The sequence below is a fragment of the Mustela putorius genome, unplaced genomic scaffold, assembly GCF_011764305.1.
Source record: "Mustela putorius furo isolate JIRA1106 unplaced genomic scaffold, ASM1176430v1.1 tig00003899_pilon_pilon_pilon, whole genome shotgun sequence".
Taxonomy (NCBI): Eukaryota; Metazoa; Chordata; class Mammalia; order Carnivora; family Mustelidae; genus Mustela; species Mustela putorius.
In genome coordinates, this window is record NW_025422048.1 from 15,172,956 (window position 1) to 15,187,175 (window position 14,220).

The 14,220-nt window shown below is 43.9% G+C and overlaps 1 protein-coding gene across 1 annotated transcript in view; it reads right to left on the reverse strand.

Moving 5' to 3' along the window:
- The window catches only part of ADGRG4 (adhesion G protein-coupled receptor G4), a 102,362-nt gene extending 92,612 nt beyond the window's left edge, over positions 1–9,750 (reverse strand). The window contains 2 exon segments of the mRNA XM_004773685.2: positions 9,557–9,635; positions 9,697–9,750. Of these exon segments, the coding sequence (XP_004773742.1) occupies positions 9,557–9,635; positions 9,697–9,750 (133 nt within the window).
- Positions 9,751–14,220: the final 4,470 nt, after the last annotated feature.

Sequence of the window (14,220 nt, forward strand, 5' to 3'; positions counted from 1 at the left end):
AGTTTTGATTACCATAGCTTTGCAGTTAGCATTGAAATCTAGATGTATGGTTTCTCCAACTTTGTTCTTTTTCAAGATCGTTTTGGCTATTCAGGGTCCCTTGCAATTCCATATGAATTGCACAATCAGCTTTTACATATCTGTTAAAAAAAAAAAAGCCAGGGGCACCTGGGTGACTCAGTGGGTTAAGCCTCTGCCTTTGGCTCAGGTCATAATCTCAGGGTCCTGGGATGGAGCCCAGCATCAGGATCTCTGCTCAGCAGAGAGCCTGCTTCCCCCCCGCCTCTCTGCCTACTTGTGATCTCTGTCTATCAAACAAATAAATAAAATCTTTAAAGAAAAAAAAGACATTGGATTTTGATATGGCTTGCATTGAATCTCTTTGGGGGAATATTGACATATTAATATTATATCTTGTTATCTTTTATTAACTCCGTGAACATGGGATCTTTTCCATTTACTTAGGTCTTTTTTAATTTCTTTCAGCAATGTTTGTAATTTGAGTGTAGAAGTCTTTCAACTACTTGGTTAAATTTATTCCTAGATATTTTACTCTTTTAGATGCTATTGTAAATAAAATTGTTTTCTTAAACTTTATTTCAGATTGTTCATTGCCGGCACATAGAAATACCACTGATTTTTTTGTGTTGATCTTATATCTTGCAGCTTTGCTGAATGTGTTTATTAACTTAAATATATTTTTTGTGGATTCTTTAGGATGTTCTATTTGTAAAATCATATCATCTACAAATAGACATAGTACTATTTTTTCTTTCCCATTTGGATGACTTTTATATCTATTTCGTGCCCAAATGCTCTGGCTAGATCTTCCAGTGTAATGTTGAATACAAGTGGGGAACCTGGGCAATCTGATCATAGGGGAAAGCTTTCAGTTTTTCACCATGAAGTATAATGGTTACTGTGGGTTTTTCACAGATGCTCGTTTTTTAAGATTTTTTATTTCTTTATTTGACAGACAGATCACAAGTAGGCAGAGAGGCAAGCAGAGACAGAGAGAGGGGGAAGCAGGCTCCCCGCTGAGCAGAGAGCCAGATGCAGGGCTCAATCCCAGGACCCTGAGATCTCGACCTGAGCTGAAGGCAGAGGCTTTAACCCACTGAGCCACCCAGGTGCCCCATCGATGCTCTTATTACATTGATGCTCTTATTTCATTACATTTTTATCATGAAAGGGTGTTGGGTTTTGTCATACTGTTTTCCTGTATCAGTTAAAATGATCATATGTTTACCCCCCCTTAAGTTTGCAAATGTGATTTAGTACATTAATTGATCAATTTTTACATGTTGAACCACCTTTGCATTCATTTGTCGGATAAATTCCACTTGGTCAGGTTATATAATCCTCTAAATATATTGCTGGATTCAGTCTGCTATACTTCGTTAAGAATTTTTTTAAAGATTTTATTTTTATTTTATTTGAGAGAGAGAGAGAACGAGAGAGAGAGAGCATGAGCCAGGGGAGGTGGGGAAGAGGCAGAGGGAGAAACAGACTCCCTGTGGAGCAGGGAACCAGATGCAGGGCTTGATCCCAGGACCTTGGGATCATGACCAGAGCAGAAAGCAGACAATTAATTGACTGAGCCACCCAGGCACCCCTGTTAAGAATTTTTGCATCTATGGGTGCCTAGGTGGCTCAGTGGTTAAGTGTCTGCCTTCGGCTCAGGTCATGATCCTGGAGTCCTGGTATGGAGCCCTGCATCAGGCTCCCTGCACAGTGGGGAGACTGCTTCTCCTTCTCCTGCTCCCCCCTGCTTGTGCTCTCTCTCTAATAAATAAAATCTTTTTTTAAAAAAAGAATTTTTGCATCTAACTGGGTGTGATATGCAACTGATGAATTACTGAACTCTACCTCTGAAACTAATAATGTACTCTATGTTGGCTAATTGAATTTAAATTTTAAAAAATATTTTTTAAAAAATTTGCACCTAGGGGAAGCTGACTGGCTTAATCAGTAGAGCATGCAACTCTAAATGTCAGGTTTGTGAGCTTAAGCCTCACATTGAGCATATAGTTTACTTTTTTAAAAAAGGGATGGGGGAGGTACACCTGACTGGCTCAATCTGTGGAGCACGTGACTCTAGATCTCAGGGTTCTGGGTTCAAGTCCCACGTTGAATGTAGAGATTATGTAAAAATTTTTTTAAATCCTTTTTAAAACAGAATTTTGCATCTATATTCATAAGGGATCTTGGTCTGCAGATTTCTTTTCTTGTGATGGCTGTGTCTGCCAGCTACCGCTTTTTAACTCTCTAGCAGAGTGATATAGCAAAACATTGTGCTCCAGGCCTATCTCTGGCAGAGCCTGGGGAAAAGAAAATAAAACTCTTGCCACAATTGTTACTCAATATGTAATTTTATTTTGCCTTTTGTGAGGTTCCCAAGCTGCTTTGCCTGGTGATGCGGTGTTTACACAATTTTTAAGCAGACCTGAATTCGTGAAGCATTAAACAGTGTTTTTTCCCAGAATCCTTCAACTTTCATGTTCTCTGATTCTTCACGGCGGGGGCCTAACCTGAGTCTTGGCCCCCTAGTGTCAGTTTCCAGTGCCCAGCAAAACGATTGGCACATAGTGGGTCCTTTATAGCTATTTTCTGAATAAATGGTTTGCCCTGCTTTTAGGGCACTGAGTTGGACTCTAGGACGGTTCCTCGTGCAAAGGTATCAGGGAAGTGGGTGAAGCATTTGGCATAGAATGAGAAGTTCTGGACTGCAACCTGAACTTGCGCCTTGCCCAAGAACTTTCCAGAAAATTTCTGGGGAAAGCTCCCTCTTCCTATCAGACCCCGAAAGTAATAAATACAGTCATTTTAAAAGTCAGTGAGTAAAAGGTTTAGAACCTCAAGAGAGAGGCAATCCAAGGGATTCTTTTTTTAAAACCAGGAAAGTCCCTGAATTTTCTGAAGACAGCACTGAATAAAATCTTCAGATATATTCTGTATTTCCTTCTCTGTCCTCTCTTGTCCGAGTGTCTCCTCACGATGTTAAAGTGTTTCAGAGGGTAGGGGACGGAGATGTTACAGTGCATTGCCCTGAACCATCTCAGGAGGAGTGGACAGACAAAGCTCATCGTGGTCAGATACTGGAGGCATGACCCGGTCACAGTTTCTCCCCCGTGAGGTGACCTGCTTTCCTCTGTTTTACTCAGAGAGTCTGACTGAGCAGTGATGCATGTGTTGTTTAGGTGCTATAACGAAGTACCATAGGCCGGTGGGGTTAAACCACAGCCATTTGTTGTCCCACAGTTCTGGAGCCTACAAGCTGAGGTCAAAGTCTCGGCAGGGTCTTTTCCTTCTAAGAGTTCTGGAGGGAAGATCTGTTCCACGCCTCTCTCCTAGTTTCTAGTTCACTAGCAATATTTGGTGTTCTGAGACCTACTGTTTTATCTCCCCAGTCTCTGCCTGTATCTCCGCCTGGCCCTCTCCCGGTATGTGTGTCTATGTCCACATTTTCCCCCTTTATAAGGACACCAGTCATGTCCGATTAGGGGCCGTCATATTCCAGTATGACCTTGTCTTTGCTTGACTAATTACAGTTGTAATGACCCTACTTCCAACTGTGATTACCTTCTGAGGGGCTGAGGGAAAGGACTTCAACATGTGAATTTGGGGGGATGCAATTCAACTCATCTTACTGAATAAGGCTCAAGGCCCGACTAATCACCTGGAGATACTTCCTTTCAGAAGAGGGAGATAAGAGAGAGCAAATTTTAGGGAAAGGACTCACCAGAGGCATTGGCTGCATGGATACTGTCAAGAATCTGGCCACTCTGGGGATGGGGATTCTGCCAAGGGTACACCAAGCCTACCTCAACTGGGAAATGTCACTAGTCACTCATAAAATGGGAGTGGGCAGGGGCACCTGGGATATCTCAGTTGGTTAAGTGTCTGACTCTGGATTTCAGCTCAGGTCATGATCTCAGGGTCCTGGGTTCAAGCCCTGTGTTGGGCTCCCTGCTGAGTGGAGAGTCTGCTTCTCCCTCTGCCCCTCCCCCTGTTTGTGTTTGCTCGTGCTCTCTCTCTCTCTCTCTCTCTCAAATAAAATCTTTTAAAAAGTGAGGGGATAGTGGGCAGACGCTCTCATTTCCATAGTTTACAAAACCTATACTTGCACAGGGAGTCTTTTGGCTCTTAGTATCACAAACCCTTTCAAATGAATGGTCAGGAGCTTTGAAAAATTTTGTAGACCTGGTCCCAGTCTAGCAGACCCATGGCTGTCTGAGTTAATATAAGGGATAGATGCCTGATACTGGGCAGCTCCATTACCCACAACACCGTGGTTATCATGTGAACAGCCACAGAGAACTGGAGTTATGCCTGCCGCCCACTGTCTATGCTTCCCACTGGTCTTGTGAGTAACCAGGTAATATGGTAAACCAGATCTGCCAACTATAAAAACATCCAACTTTGAGCCTCATTTCTTTTTTTTTTTAAGATTTTATTTATTTATGTATTTGACAGAGAGAGAGAGAGAGAGAGAGAGATCACAAAGAAGCAGAGAAGCAGGCGGGGCGGGGAGGGGGGGCGGAGCAGGCTCCCTGCCGAGCAGTAAGCCCTATGTGGGGCTTGATCCTAGGACTCTGAGATCATGACCTGAGCCGAAGGCAGAGACTTAACCCACTGAGCCACGCAGGTGCCCCTTGAGCCTCATTTCTGTCACCAGTCAATAGTCACTGACTTATCCAACACATCCCCTCCACCAGGACCCAGGTTGCTGACCACATATGTGGCCTGCCAGGCGTTCTTCTCAGAATAAGAAGCAGAAAATTACCCCCACATAGGTAATGTGATTTTCCTTCCAATTTTGCACCCAAAGCCTATGTCTCACCTAACAAAATGGATGTCCTTACTCATAAAACCAGAAGCACCCTGGAAAATTCATTTACTCAACCATGATGGTCACTGAGCACCAACTATGTGTCAGTGCTAGAGGACAGTGATAGAGTGAACTCACGTTCACACCAGGTCCTTGGCCCTAGTCAGCTTAAATTCCAAAGAGAGAGGTAGTTGATAAACAAATATAAGAATTACAACTTGTGGGACACCTGGCTGGCTCAGTTGGTGGAGTATGAGACTGTGGATCTCAGTGTTGTGAGTTCAGGCTCCATGTTGGGTTTAGAGATTATTTAAAAATAAAATCTTTTTTTTAAAGGATTACCAACTGTGAAAAGCCCTCTGAAGGAAATTAATAGGCTGATGAGTTAGCTAATGGGAGGGACAGGGATGAGGTGATGGGAATACCTATAGTAGATACGATAGTTAAGGAAGACCTCCTTGAGGGAAAAGTCTTTTTTACTTATTTCTAGGAGACTAAAAACAACTAGGGTTACAAAGGTGTGGAATAAGATTCACCCAGACATGGGCAATAGCATATGTAAAGGCCTCGAAGTAGAGTTGTGCTTGGAATGTTCAAGGAATAGGAAGGCAGCCGGTGTGTCTGGAGTGGAGTGAGAGTGGAAGTATGGGAGGAAATGAGACCCAAGAAGCAGTGGGAGACCAGATCATGCAGTGCTTTTTAGGTCTTATGAAAGAGTTTGGATTGTGTTCTAATTGTCATGGAAACGTATTGGCAGGTTTTGAGTAGAAGGGTGACATGATCTAAGTTGACACAGGAAAGGATTGTTCTGGACGCCATGTTGAGAATGGGCTAGAGCAGAACAAGAGTGGAGGCAGGGAGACCAGTGAGGAGGCTGTTGCAGCTTCATTCCTTATCTCCTGCTCCATTCTGCACCTGTTCAGCCCCTGACCTGGCCTTCATCCCTCCTTGCTGGCTCTGCTCTCAACCCTTAGACTTTATGACAGGGTTCATTTCTTCTTCTTGACCCTGGGTATTCTTCCAAGAACATGGTTTTGCTCCACACTCTGGCTCCATCCAGTTAGAGCATCTGAGTCACCCTCTGCCTGGTCTAGTGTTGACCCTGGCCCTCTATCTCACAATCACCCTCACAGTTGGGAAGCTGGTGACTTATCTGGAGACTGAAGGAGACTGAACCTTAGTGATGCCATTGTTTCAAGGACAGGATCTTCCCCGCACCACCCCCCACTCCACTCCCCAGGGAAGAAAACGATGAGTTTCTTACCAATTGAAGAACAATTAGAATTAATTCTTTGATAACCTAGAAAAGTCATTGTCTTGATTTATGGTTTTGAGACTTAGCCTGCAAAACCTTATGAATGTTTTAAAGTGATCTCTTCAGGGTTCAGATTTGCATATCTATCATAATTTCCATTGACCAATGATATTGCTCTCAAACTCATTCTAATTTTCCAGTACGACACACTCCCACTTTTTCTTTCATGACTATACTAAAGACTTCCAGATCGCCCTCTTCCTGGATCCCTCTATTTCATGCCCCATGAGCCCTCAAAAAACAAAACAAAACAAAACAAAACAAAAAGAACAACCCGGGGCGCGCCTGGGTGGCTCAGTGGGTTAAAGCCTCTGCCTTCAGCTCAGGCCATGATCCCAGGGTCCTGGGATCAAGCCCCACATCGGGCTTTCTGCTCAGCAGGGAGCCTGCTTCCTCCTCTCTCTCTCTCTCTCTCTCTCTGCCTGCCTCTCTGCCTACTTGTGATCTCTATCTGTCAAATAAATAAATAAAATCTTTTAAAAAAATAATAACCCATTTAGAGTCTGTGTCTTATATACTACCACCGTACAGGTGTTCAAAGTTGTCCGACTTCAAATTGCATCGATTTATTAAATAAAACAAATCTATTAAATCAGCAAATAAGTACTGAATGTCTAACCTGCATGTCAAGACCTGTGCTGGATGTTCTGGATAAAGAAATGGCAAAAATAGTTTCTTGCCTTTGAGGAAACAGACAGGGGAAAAGATAAATCAACATCTTAGCAGGTAGTCAAGGCCAGGTGACAGAGTTGCCACTGTGCCCCATAGGTCCCATTTCAAGCTTTATTATGAGAAATGTGGTTTCCCATCAGGCCCTGCACACAGCAAGAAGGCAGTCAGTGTTTGTTGTTGATGGTGATGATGATTTGGTATTTTTCCAGAAGATTAGCTCTCAATGTGAGGACTATTCAAATTAAACCACAGGTCTATTTCATCAGGAATTGTCACTCACTGACATGTATGACCTTTTAGCTAAAGACTGATGTGCTAAATGAACAATGTTATCAACTGAATTTACTTAATATGGACAAGATTGCAATTTTTCAAGGCAACCTTTTCCTTAAGTCTCTAAATTATGAGCTACTAAAGTTGAACTGTCTTAATCATCTAGTCACTGCAGAATAGACACAGAGATAGAATCTACCTCCATTCCTGTCACAGAGCCTAAGCAAGATCTGGGCCACTGCAAAACAGACGCCTGTTTGTCCCTGTGAATTGGTGACCAGCTTTTGGCATACTTTGGTTTCCCCATCTCTAGTCTATGCTTGTTGCCATGTACAAATAAAGGACAGAAAGATGATCTCATAATAAAATAAAGTAAAATACAAGAAAAGAAAAGAATAGTGACCAAACAAAACAATTCAAAAAATTGTTGCACTTAAAATATATGTCTTAGGGGCACGTGGATGGCACGGTAGGTTGAGCATCTGACTCTTGATTTGGCTCAGGTCATGATCTCAGGGTTATGGGATCAAGCCCTGCCACCCGCTTCCTGCTCAGAGCAGAGTCGGCTTGAGACTCTCCTTCTCCCTCGGCCCTCCCCTGACCCACACTCTCTCTTTCAAAATAAATAAATACATCTTTTAAAAATATAAGATATATATCTTAAAAAAAGAAAAATGGTGGGGCGCCTGGGTGGCTCAGTGGGTTAAGCCTCTGCCTTTGGCTCAGGTCATGATCTCAGGGTCCTGGGATCGAGCCCCACATCCGGCTCTTTGCTCAGCAGGGAGCCTGCTTCTCCCTCTCTCTCTGCCTCTGCCTACTTGTGATCTCTGCCTGTCAAATAAATAAATAAAATCTTTTTAAAAATGGTATCATCATGCTCTAGGGAGCATTAATTTTTTTAAAGATTTGTTTGTTTATTTCAGAGAGAGAGAGGAGAGAGAGTGCGCGCGCACACACTTGCAAATGGGGGAGGGATAGAAGGAGAAGGAGAGGGACAAGCAGACTCCCTGCTGAGTGCAGAGCCTGACCTGGGGCTCTAGCTCTTGACCCTGAGATCATGACCTGAGCTGAAATCAAGAGTCCAAAGCTTGGGACGCCTGAGTGGCTCAGTTGGTTAAGCGTCTGCCTTCAGCTCTGGTCATGATCCCAGGGTCCTGGGGTGAGTCAGTCTCCTTGCTCAGCAAGCGGTCTGCTTGTCCCGCTCCCTCTGCCCCTCCCTGCCCTCGTGCTTGCACTCTCTCTCTCTCTAATAAATAAATAAATAAAATCTGAAATAAATAAATAAAACATTTGTATGAGGAAAAACAGCCCAAGAGAGAACTCAAAGCTTCTACTGGGTGTGCATTAGCTACCAAATGGCATTTCAGAGTTGCACTAAGAAATGTCAAGGACAGGGGTGCCTGAGTGGCTCAGTGGATTGGGCCTCTGCCTTTGGCTCTGGTCATGATCTCAGGGTCCTGGGATCGAGCTCCGCCTCGGGCTCTCTGCTCAGCGGGAGCCTGCTTCCCCCTCTCTCTCTGCCTGCCTCTCTGCCTACTTGTGATCGCTCTCTGTCAAATAAATAAATAAAATCTTTAAGAAAAAAGAAAAAAAAGAAATGTCAAGGACATGGGGCACCTGGGCGGCTCAGTGGGTTAAAGCCTCTGCCTTCAGCTCTGGTCATGGCCCCCGGGTCCTGGGATGGAGCCCCGCATCAGGCTCTCTGTTCAGCAGAGATCCTGCTTCCCTCTCTCTCTGTCTGCCTCTCTGCCTACTTGTGATCTCTCTCTGTCAAATAAAGAAATAAAATCTTAAAAAAAAAAAGAAATGTCAAGGACAGGGATACCTGGGGGGCTCAGTCTGTTAAGCATCTGCCTTCAGCTCAGGTTATGATTCCAGAGTCATGGGATCAAGCCCCACATTGGTTCCCTGCTCAGCAGGGAGCCTGCTTCTCCCTCTCCCTCTGCCTACTGCTCCCCCTGCTTGTGCATGCTCTCTTTCTTGGTCTCTGACAAATAAATAAATAAAATCTTAAAAAAAAAATGTCAAGGACAGAGACAGGCGGCTCATTCAGTAGAGCATGCAACTCTTGATCTCAGGGTTGTGAGTTCAAACCCCATGTTGGGTGTTGAGCCTACTTAAAAAAAGAAAAGAAAAGAAAAAAAGAATGAAGGAAAGAAAGAAAGAGAGAGAGAAAGGAAGAAAAAAGAAAAAGAGAGAGAAAAAAGAAAGGAAGGAAGGAAGGAAGAAAGAAAGAAATGTCAAAGACAATAGTCCAAACTACTGTCCACTTGAGGCCAATTTTCGATCAGTCTTACACAATCTTGAGTGAATGGATTCATTTACTGAAGTTTCAACCTGTCCTACAGCCATATTGATCACAAGGAAGCCATTGAGAGGCAACCCCACAACTTCTCAAATGGTCTATTTCTGTAAGCTACTGTATATGAGACATTGAAAGAAATCGTAAGAATCCATTTTCTTACCTGAGAGAAAGATAAAACTCAACATGAGGACCAATCCATGAAGCCTCTGACATGTGATATGTTCTTTCATTGTGTAAACCTGTGTTCAAAAAGTCAGAAATTCACCCGGCTGAGATTCAGAACAAACAATTTCTAAGTACGTGAGCACACTTTTCCTCTCCCGACGCCAGGCTTTTCCTATCGATTAAAGCCATGTCCGCCAGCTGCAATATTGACGCTTGCCTGAGTTATGCAGCCTTGCTGAAACCTCACAGATTGATTTATGTGCCTATCCTTCCAACAAACTCCACTGAGGGCCTATATGTGCCAGACTTTGTGTCGCACACACACGCGTACGCGCACACATGCACTGACAGTACAGCACTGGGAAGACAAGTTGGCCCAGACGGAAAGACAGACATCGAATGCATAATTACAAAATGAGATGCATTCCACCTTAATGCACACAACTTAACCCAACGACTTGCAAATTTAATGATCCTAAATATTTTGAAGGAAGCACCATGCAAGAAGGCTTTATTGGCAAAAGTAACTCATCAAATCATTTCTAATTTTAAAGCAGATCTGCTTAGAGAAACCTGATCATCTCCTTACATTTACCCAGATTTCTCCTTTAAAAAGTGTAATGAGGAGGGCACGTGGGTGGCTCAGTCAATGAAGTGTCTGCTTTTGGCTCAGGTCATGATCCCAGGGTCCTGGGATCAAGTTCCGCATTGGGCTCCCTGCTCAGCGAGGAGCCTGCTTCCCCCTCTCCCTCTGCTGCTCCTCCCTGCTCATGCACTCTCTCTCTCAAGTAAATGAGTAAAATATTTATAAATAAATAAATAGGGGGCTCTGGGTAGCTCAGTGTGTTAAGCCTCTGCCCTTGACTCAGGTCATGATCTCAGAGTCCTGGGATTGAGCCCAGCATCGGGCTCTCTGTTCAGCAGGGATCCTGCTTCCCCCGACCCCACCTGCCTCTCTGCCTACTTGTGATCTCTGTCTGTTAAATAAATAAATAAAATCTTTAAAAAAAAATCCTATTACTTGTGATCCCTTTCAAATAAATAAATAAAATCTTTTTATTAGGTTTTTTTTTTTAAAGATTTTGTTTATTTATTTGACAGAGAGAAATCACAGGTAGATGGAGAGGCATGCAGAGAGAGAGGGAGGGGGAAGCAGGCTCCCCGCTGAGCAGAGAGCCCGATGCGGGACTTGATCCCAGGACCCTGAGATCATGACCCGAGCCAAAGGCAGCGGCTTAACCCACTGAGCCACCCAGGCGCCCTTTTTATTAGTTTTTAAAAATAAAAATAAATAAATAATCAGTGGCGTAACAGCATCTGCCTTTAGCTCGTTATGATCCTAGAGTCCCAGGATTGAGCCCCGAGTCAGGCTTCCTGCTCCGTCTGCTTCTCCGTCTGCCCCTTACCCTGCTCGTGCTTGCTCTCTCTCAAATAAATAAATTAATTAATAAATGAAATCTTTAAAAATATATAAGCAAATAGATAAGTAAAGCAAAATAAAATAAAAAGTGTAATTAGGGGCTCCTGGGTGGTTCAGTTGGTTCAGCGTCCGACTCTTGGTCTCAGCTCAGGTCATGATCTCAGGGTCTTGAGATGGAGCTCCACATCTCAAGGGAGTCTGCTTGACATTCTTTCCCCCTCCCCCTCCTTCCACTCCAAAAATAGAAATTAGTCATTTTTTTTTAAAAAAGTGTAATTAAAGCTGCTTATTTGGGAAATACACTGGAGATCCCCTTTTCTCCAGCCAAAACGCCGTTAAAACTATGAATCTTACAGAACTATATTACAGAAGCTTGGCAGTAGGGCGCTGATGGGCCTTTTCTGATTTTAAATAAAATGCACTTCTGAATGATTTACTACTGATTTAAACATCTCTTTTCCTGTAGGATAATGCGACACATTGTATTTCTTACCACTTCTAAGTGGGATTTGGAGTGAATAGACCGGCTTTACATTTAAAGTAACAGAACCCAATTACAAAACCAAATGAATCTTGGGCTCGCTCCGAGCCCCAACCATTAATATAGTTCTTCATATTTACAAAGTGGTCTACTGCCATTCTCATTAGAATAATAACGGAATTTGTATGACTCGGATGGATTTCCCAAACTGCAAGCTTAGAAGTAGGGGATGTCTAAATCTTTTATGACTTGTAAGATGAAATTCAGCTTAAATTTACAGTGCTGGAGGAGGACCGGACTGAGAATCCATAAGTAGCTGTGGGACTGTATTTCTGTTCCTTCGTTTCCCTGGGCCTCAGTTTCCTTATCTGTAAAAATGGAGATAATAATCTGCCTATTTCCCAGAGCTGCTGTGGAAGAGGATCAAATGAGGTGATATTTCAAAGGCAATTTTCAAAGTCTAAAGTGCTATAGAAATGGATATGATTGCTATCTATAAAATGGAATTTTCAGTGGCAAACAATCCAATTTATATCTTTCTGGCATTTCCTCTAAACTTTAATAACAATTGCAAAGTATGTTTCATAGACTTACCTGGCTCCCAGTAAATAACTCACGGGACACGCTACAGAATACTATGCAGCCACTAAAAGGAATCGGGTAAGTCTTAAGTCCGTCAGGTATGAAAAGGTTGGGGAATGGGCACTGAGGACTTTCCTTTGTATAGCAGACAATTCTGTACTGCTTGGTCCTTGTATGGTTATCGTTGGTTACATACGTGATTTTTATAATTGAAGGAGACAGGAAGGGAGGAAGGGAGGGGAGAGGGGAAGAAGACTAGACAGGATGGAAGAATGCAGACACAACAGGCTTCCTCTATAGCTAATACCGTTCGGTATGGTTTGAGAATTTTATACTAAACATGCATTACTTTCATATTTTTTCCAAAATGGGAGAAAGAAAAGAAGGAGGAAAAAAGAGGTAATTGGGTTCTTCTGTGAGGAATATGTGCTTTTTTCATCATTTAAAAAAAGGTAAAGGCAGGAAGAAAGGCAGGAGAGAAGGAAGGAAAGAGGGAGGGAGAGCAGAAGGAAGGAAGCGTAGAAGAGAGGAAGAAAGACACTTACCTGAGAGCTGGATTCCTTTAACTGCCCACCGTGTGTCACTATGGAGTCCAGAAGAATTTACTCTACGAATGACCAGGTCTGGTCTCCAAATCCCTATGCTTGATGTGAAATGGGACAAGCAAGATGCAGGAAGCCTCCTCATCAGCTGGTCCTGCCTCGGCCACTGGCTTGTTGTTCTGTTTTGTTTTTTGGTTTTTGTTTTTTTTTTTTTTCCTGGATCAACCCAGCCTCTCTGCTCTTAGCTTTATGGGGCTAATTGACCAGGGCAGATCCTCTTTCTGCCGCTGACAGTACGTCATGGGGCTGCTCTCCTGAGCATGAAATCAGCCTGAGCAAAGTTCTCAGGTTATTACATACCTACAATAACCCATTCATTTCAGGGTTCTTTCCCGGTGTTCACTAAGGATTATCTGCAGTTGCTAGTTGATTATCACTTTAATTAAATTGGATCTATTAAACCGGTACTTGCTCACTTATCCAAGGCTCATTTCACTTTATTGAGAAAATCGGGATTGGGGAGAGTGCTCAGAACTATGAGCAGAAATAGGGGGCCAAGGAAGTACCAGCACGTTCATGCCTCAGGCCTTCAGTGGGACGGAGGCAGCTTCTTACCCTCACTGCCAATCCATTCTTCAAGTTGCTTCGAAAGTAGATTTACAGAACTGGTTTTATGTCATTCTCAAGGTGGGGAAATGCAGCTTTTGCCCCCAGAGGTGTCCTTATAACCGTTTGGAATGATGGAAATATCGTCAAATCCCATCAAGCCTCCGGAGAGGATTCCCTCCAACCTCCCCGTTTCCAAGGTCAGGACCCAGAATTCAGAGGGTACCATGACTTGCTCAAGGTCACAGAGATTATGAGAGCAGGAGTTAGGACAGAGGGTCCTTGGTTCCCAGGCCAACGTGTTTTCCCCTCATCCACACCTTAAATGGGAAAATTCCGTCTAATGATGAACTGAGACAGCCTGTTATCTGTAGGCTAGTGGCTCTCCTGGGGGGGGGGGGGCAAGGGGAGGAGGGGGCATATAAGAATCATCCATTACTCATCTCCAAGCCCAGAAACTGTGAGTGGTGTGGATGAGAGCCCAGGCTTTCCAGAAAGGTAGACTAGAGTTTCTCAGTTGTGTGATGCGGAGCCCCCAGCGTCCTCATTTGTAAACTGTGGCTAATGACATTCCCGTCATATCCCTGTGATGATTATAGGAGACAGTGGATGTCAAGGGCTGAGCTCAGGGTCTGACCCGGGGTACCTGGGCCACTCACCGCTGCTTTCTCTTCCCACTGTGTGCAAGGCTGAGCTTTTGTGGCCCACGACCCACGTGGTCCACACAGCGTACGGGGGGGCGGTGGCCAAGGATCATCTTCCCACTTCCTTGGCATTGGCTTCTACTTCACACCAGGTCTGCTCACTGGTCTGCCTCCCCCACCCCCACGACACTATGAGCTCTGGAAGGACAGAACCCCATGTTGTTCAGTGGCACACACACTGCCTGGCACAGAGGGAGGGCTTGTTGGATATTTAATAAACAAATGAATACATGACTATGCCTTCCCCCCACCCACTAAAGTGTGCCCTTGCTAAGGACAGGGAAGCCATCTCTGTTCCCCTCAGGCCCAGCCCCAGGAGCTGGC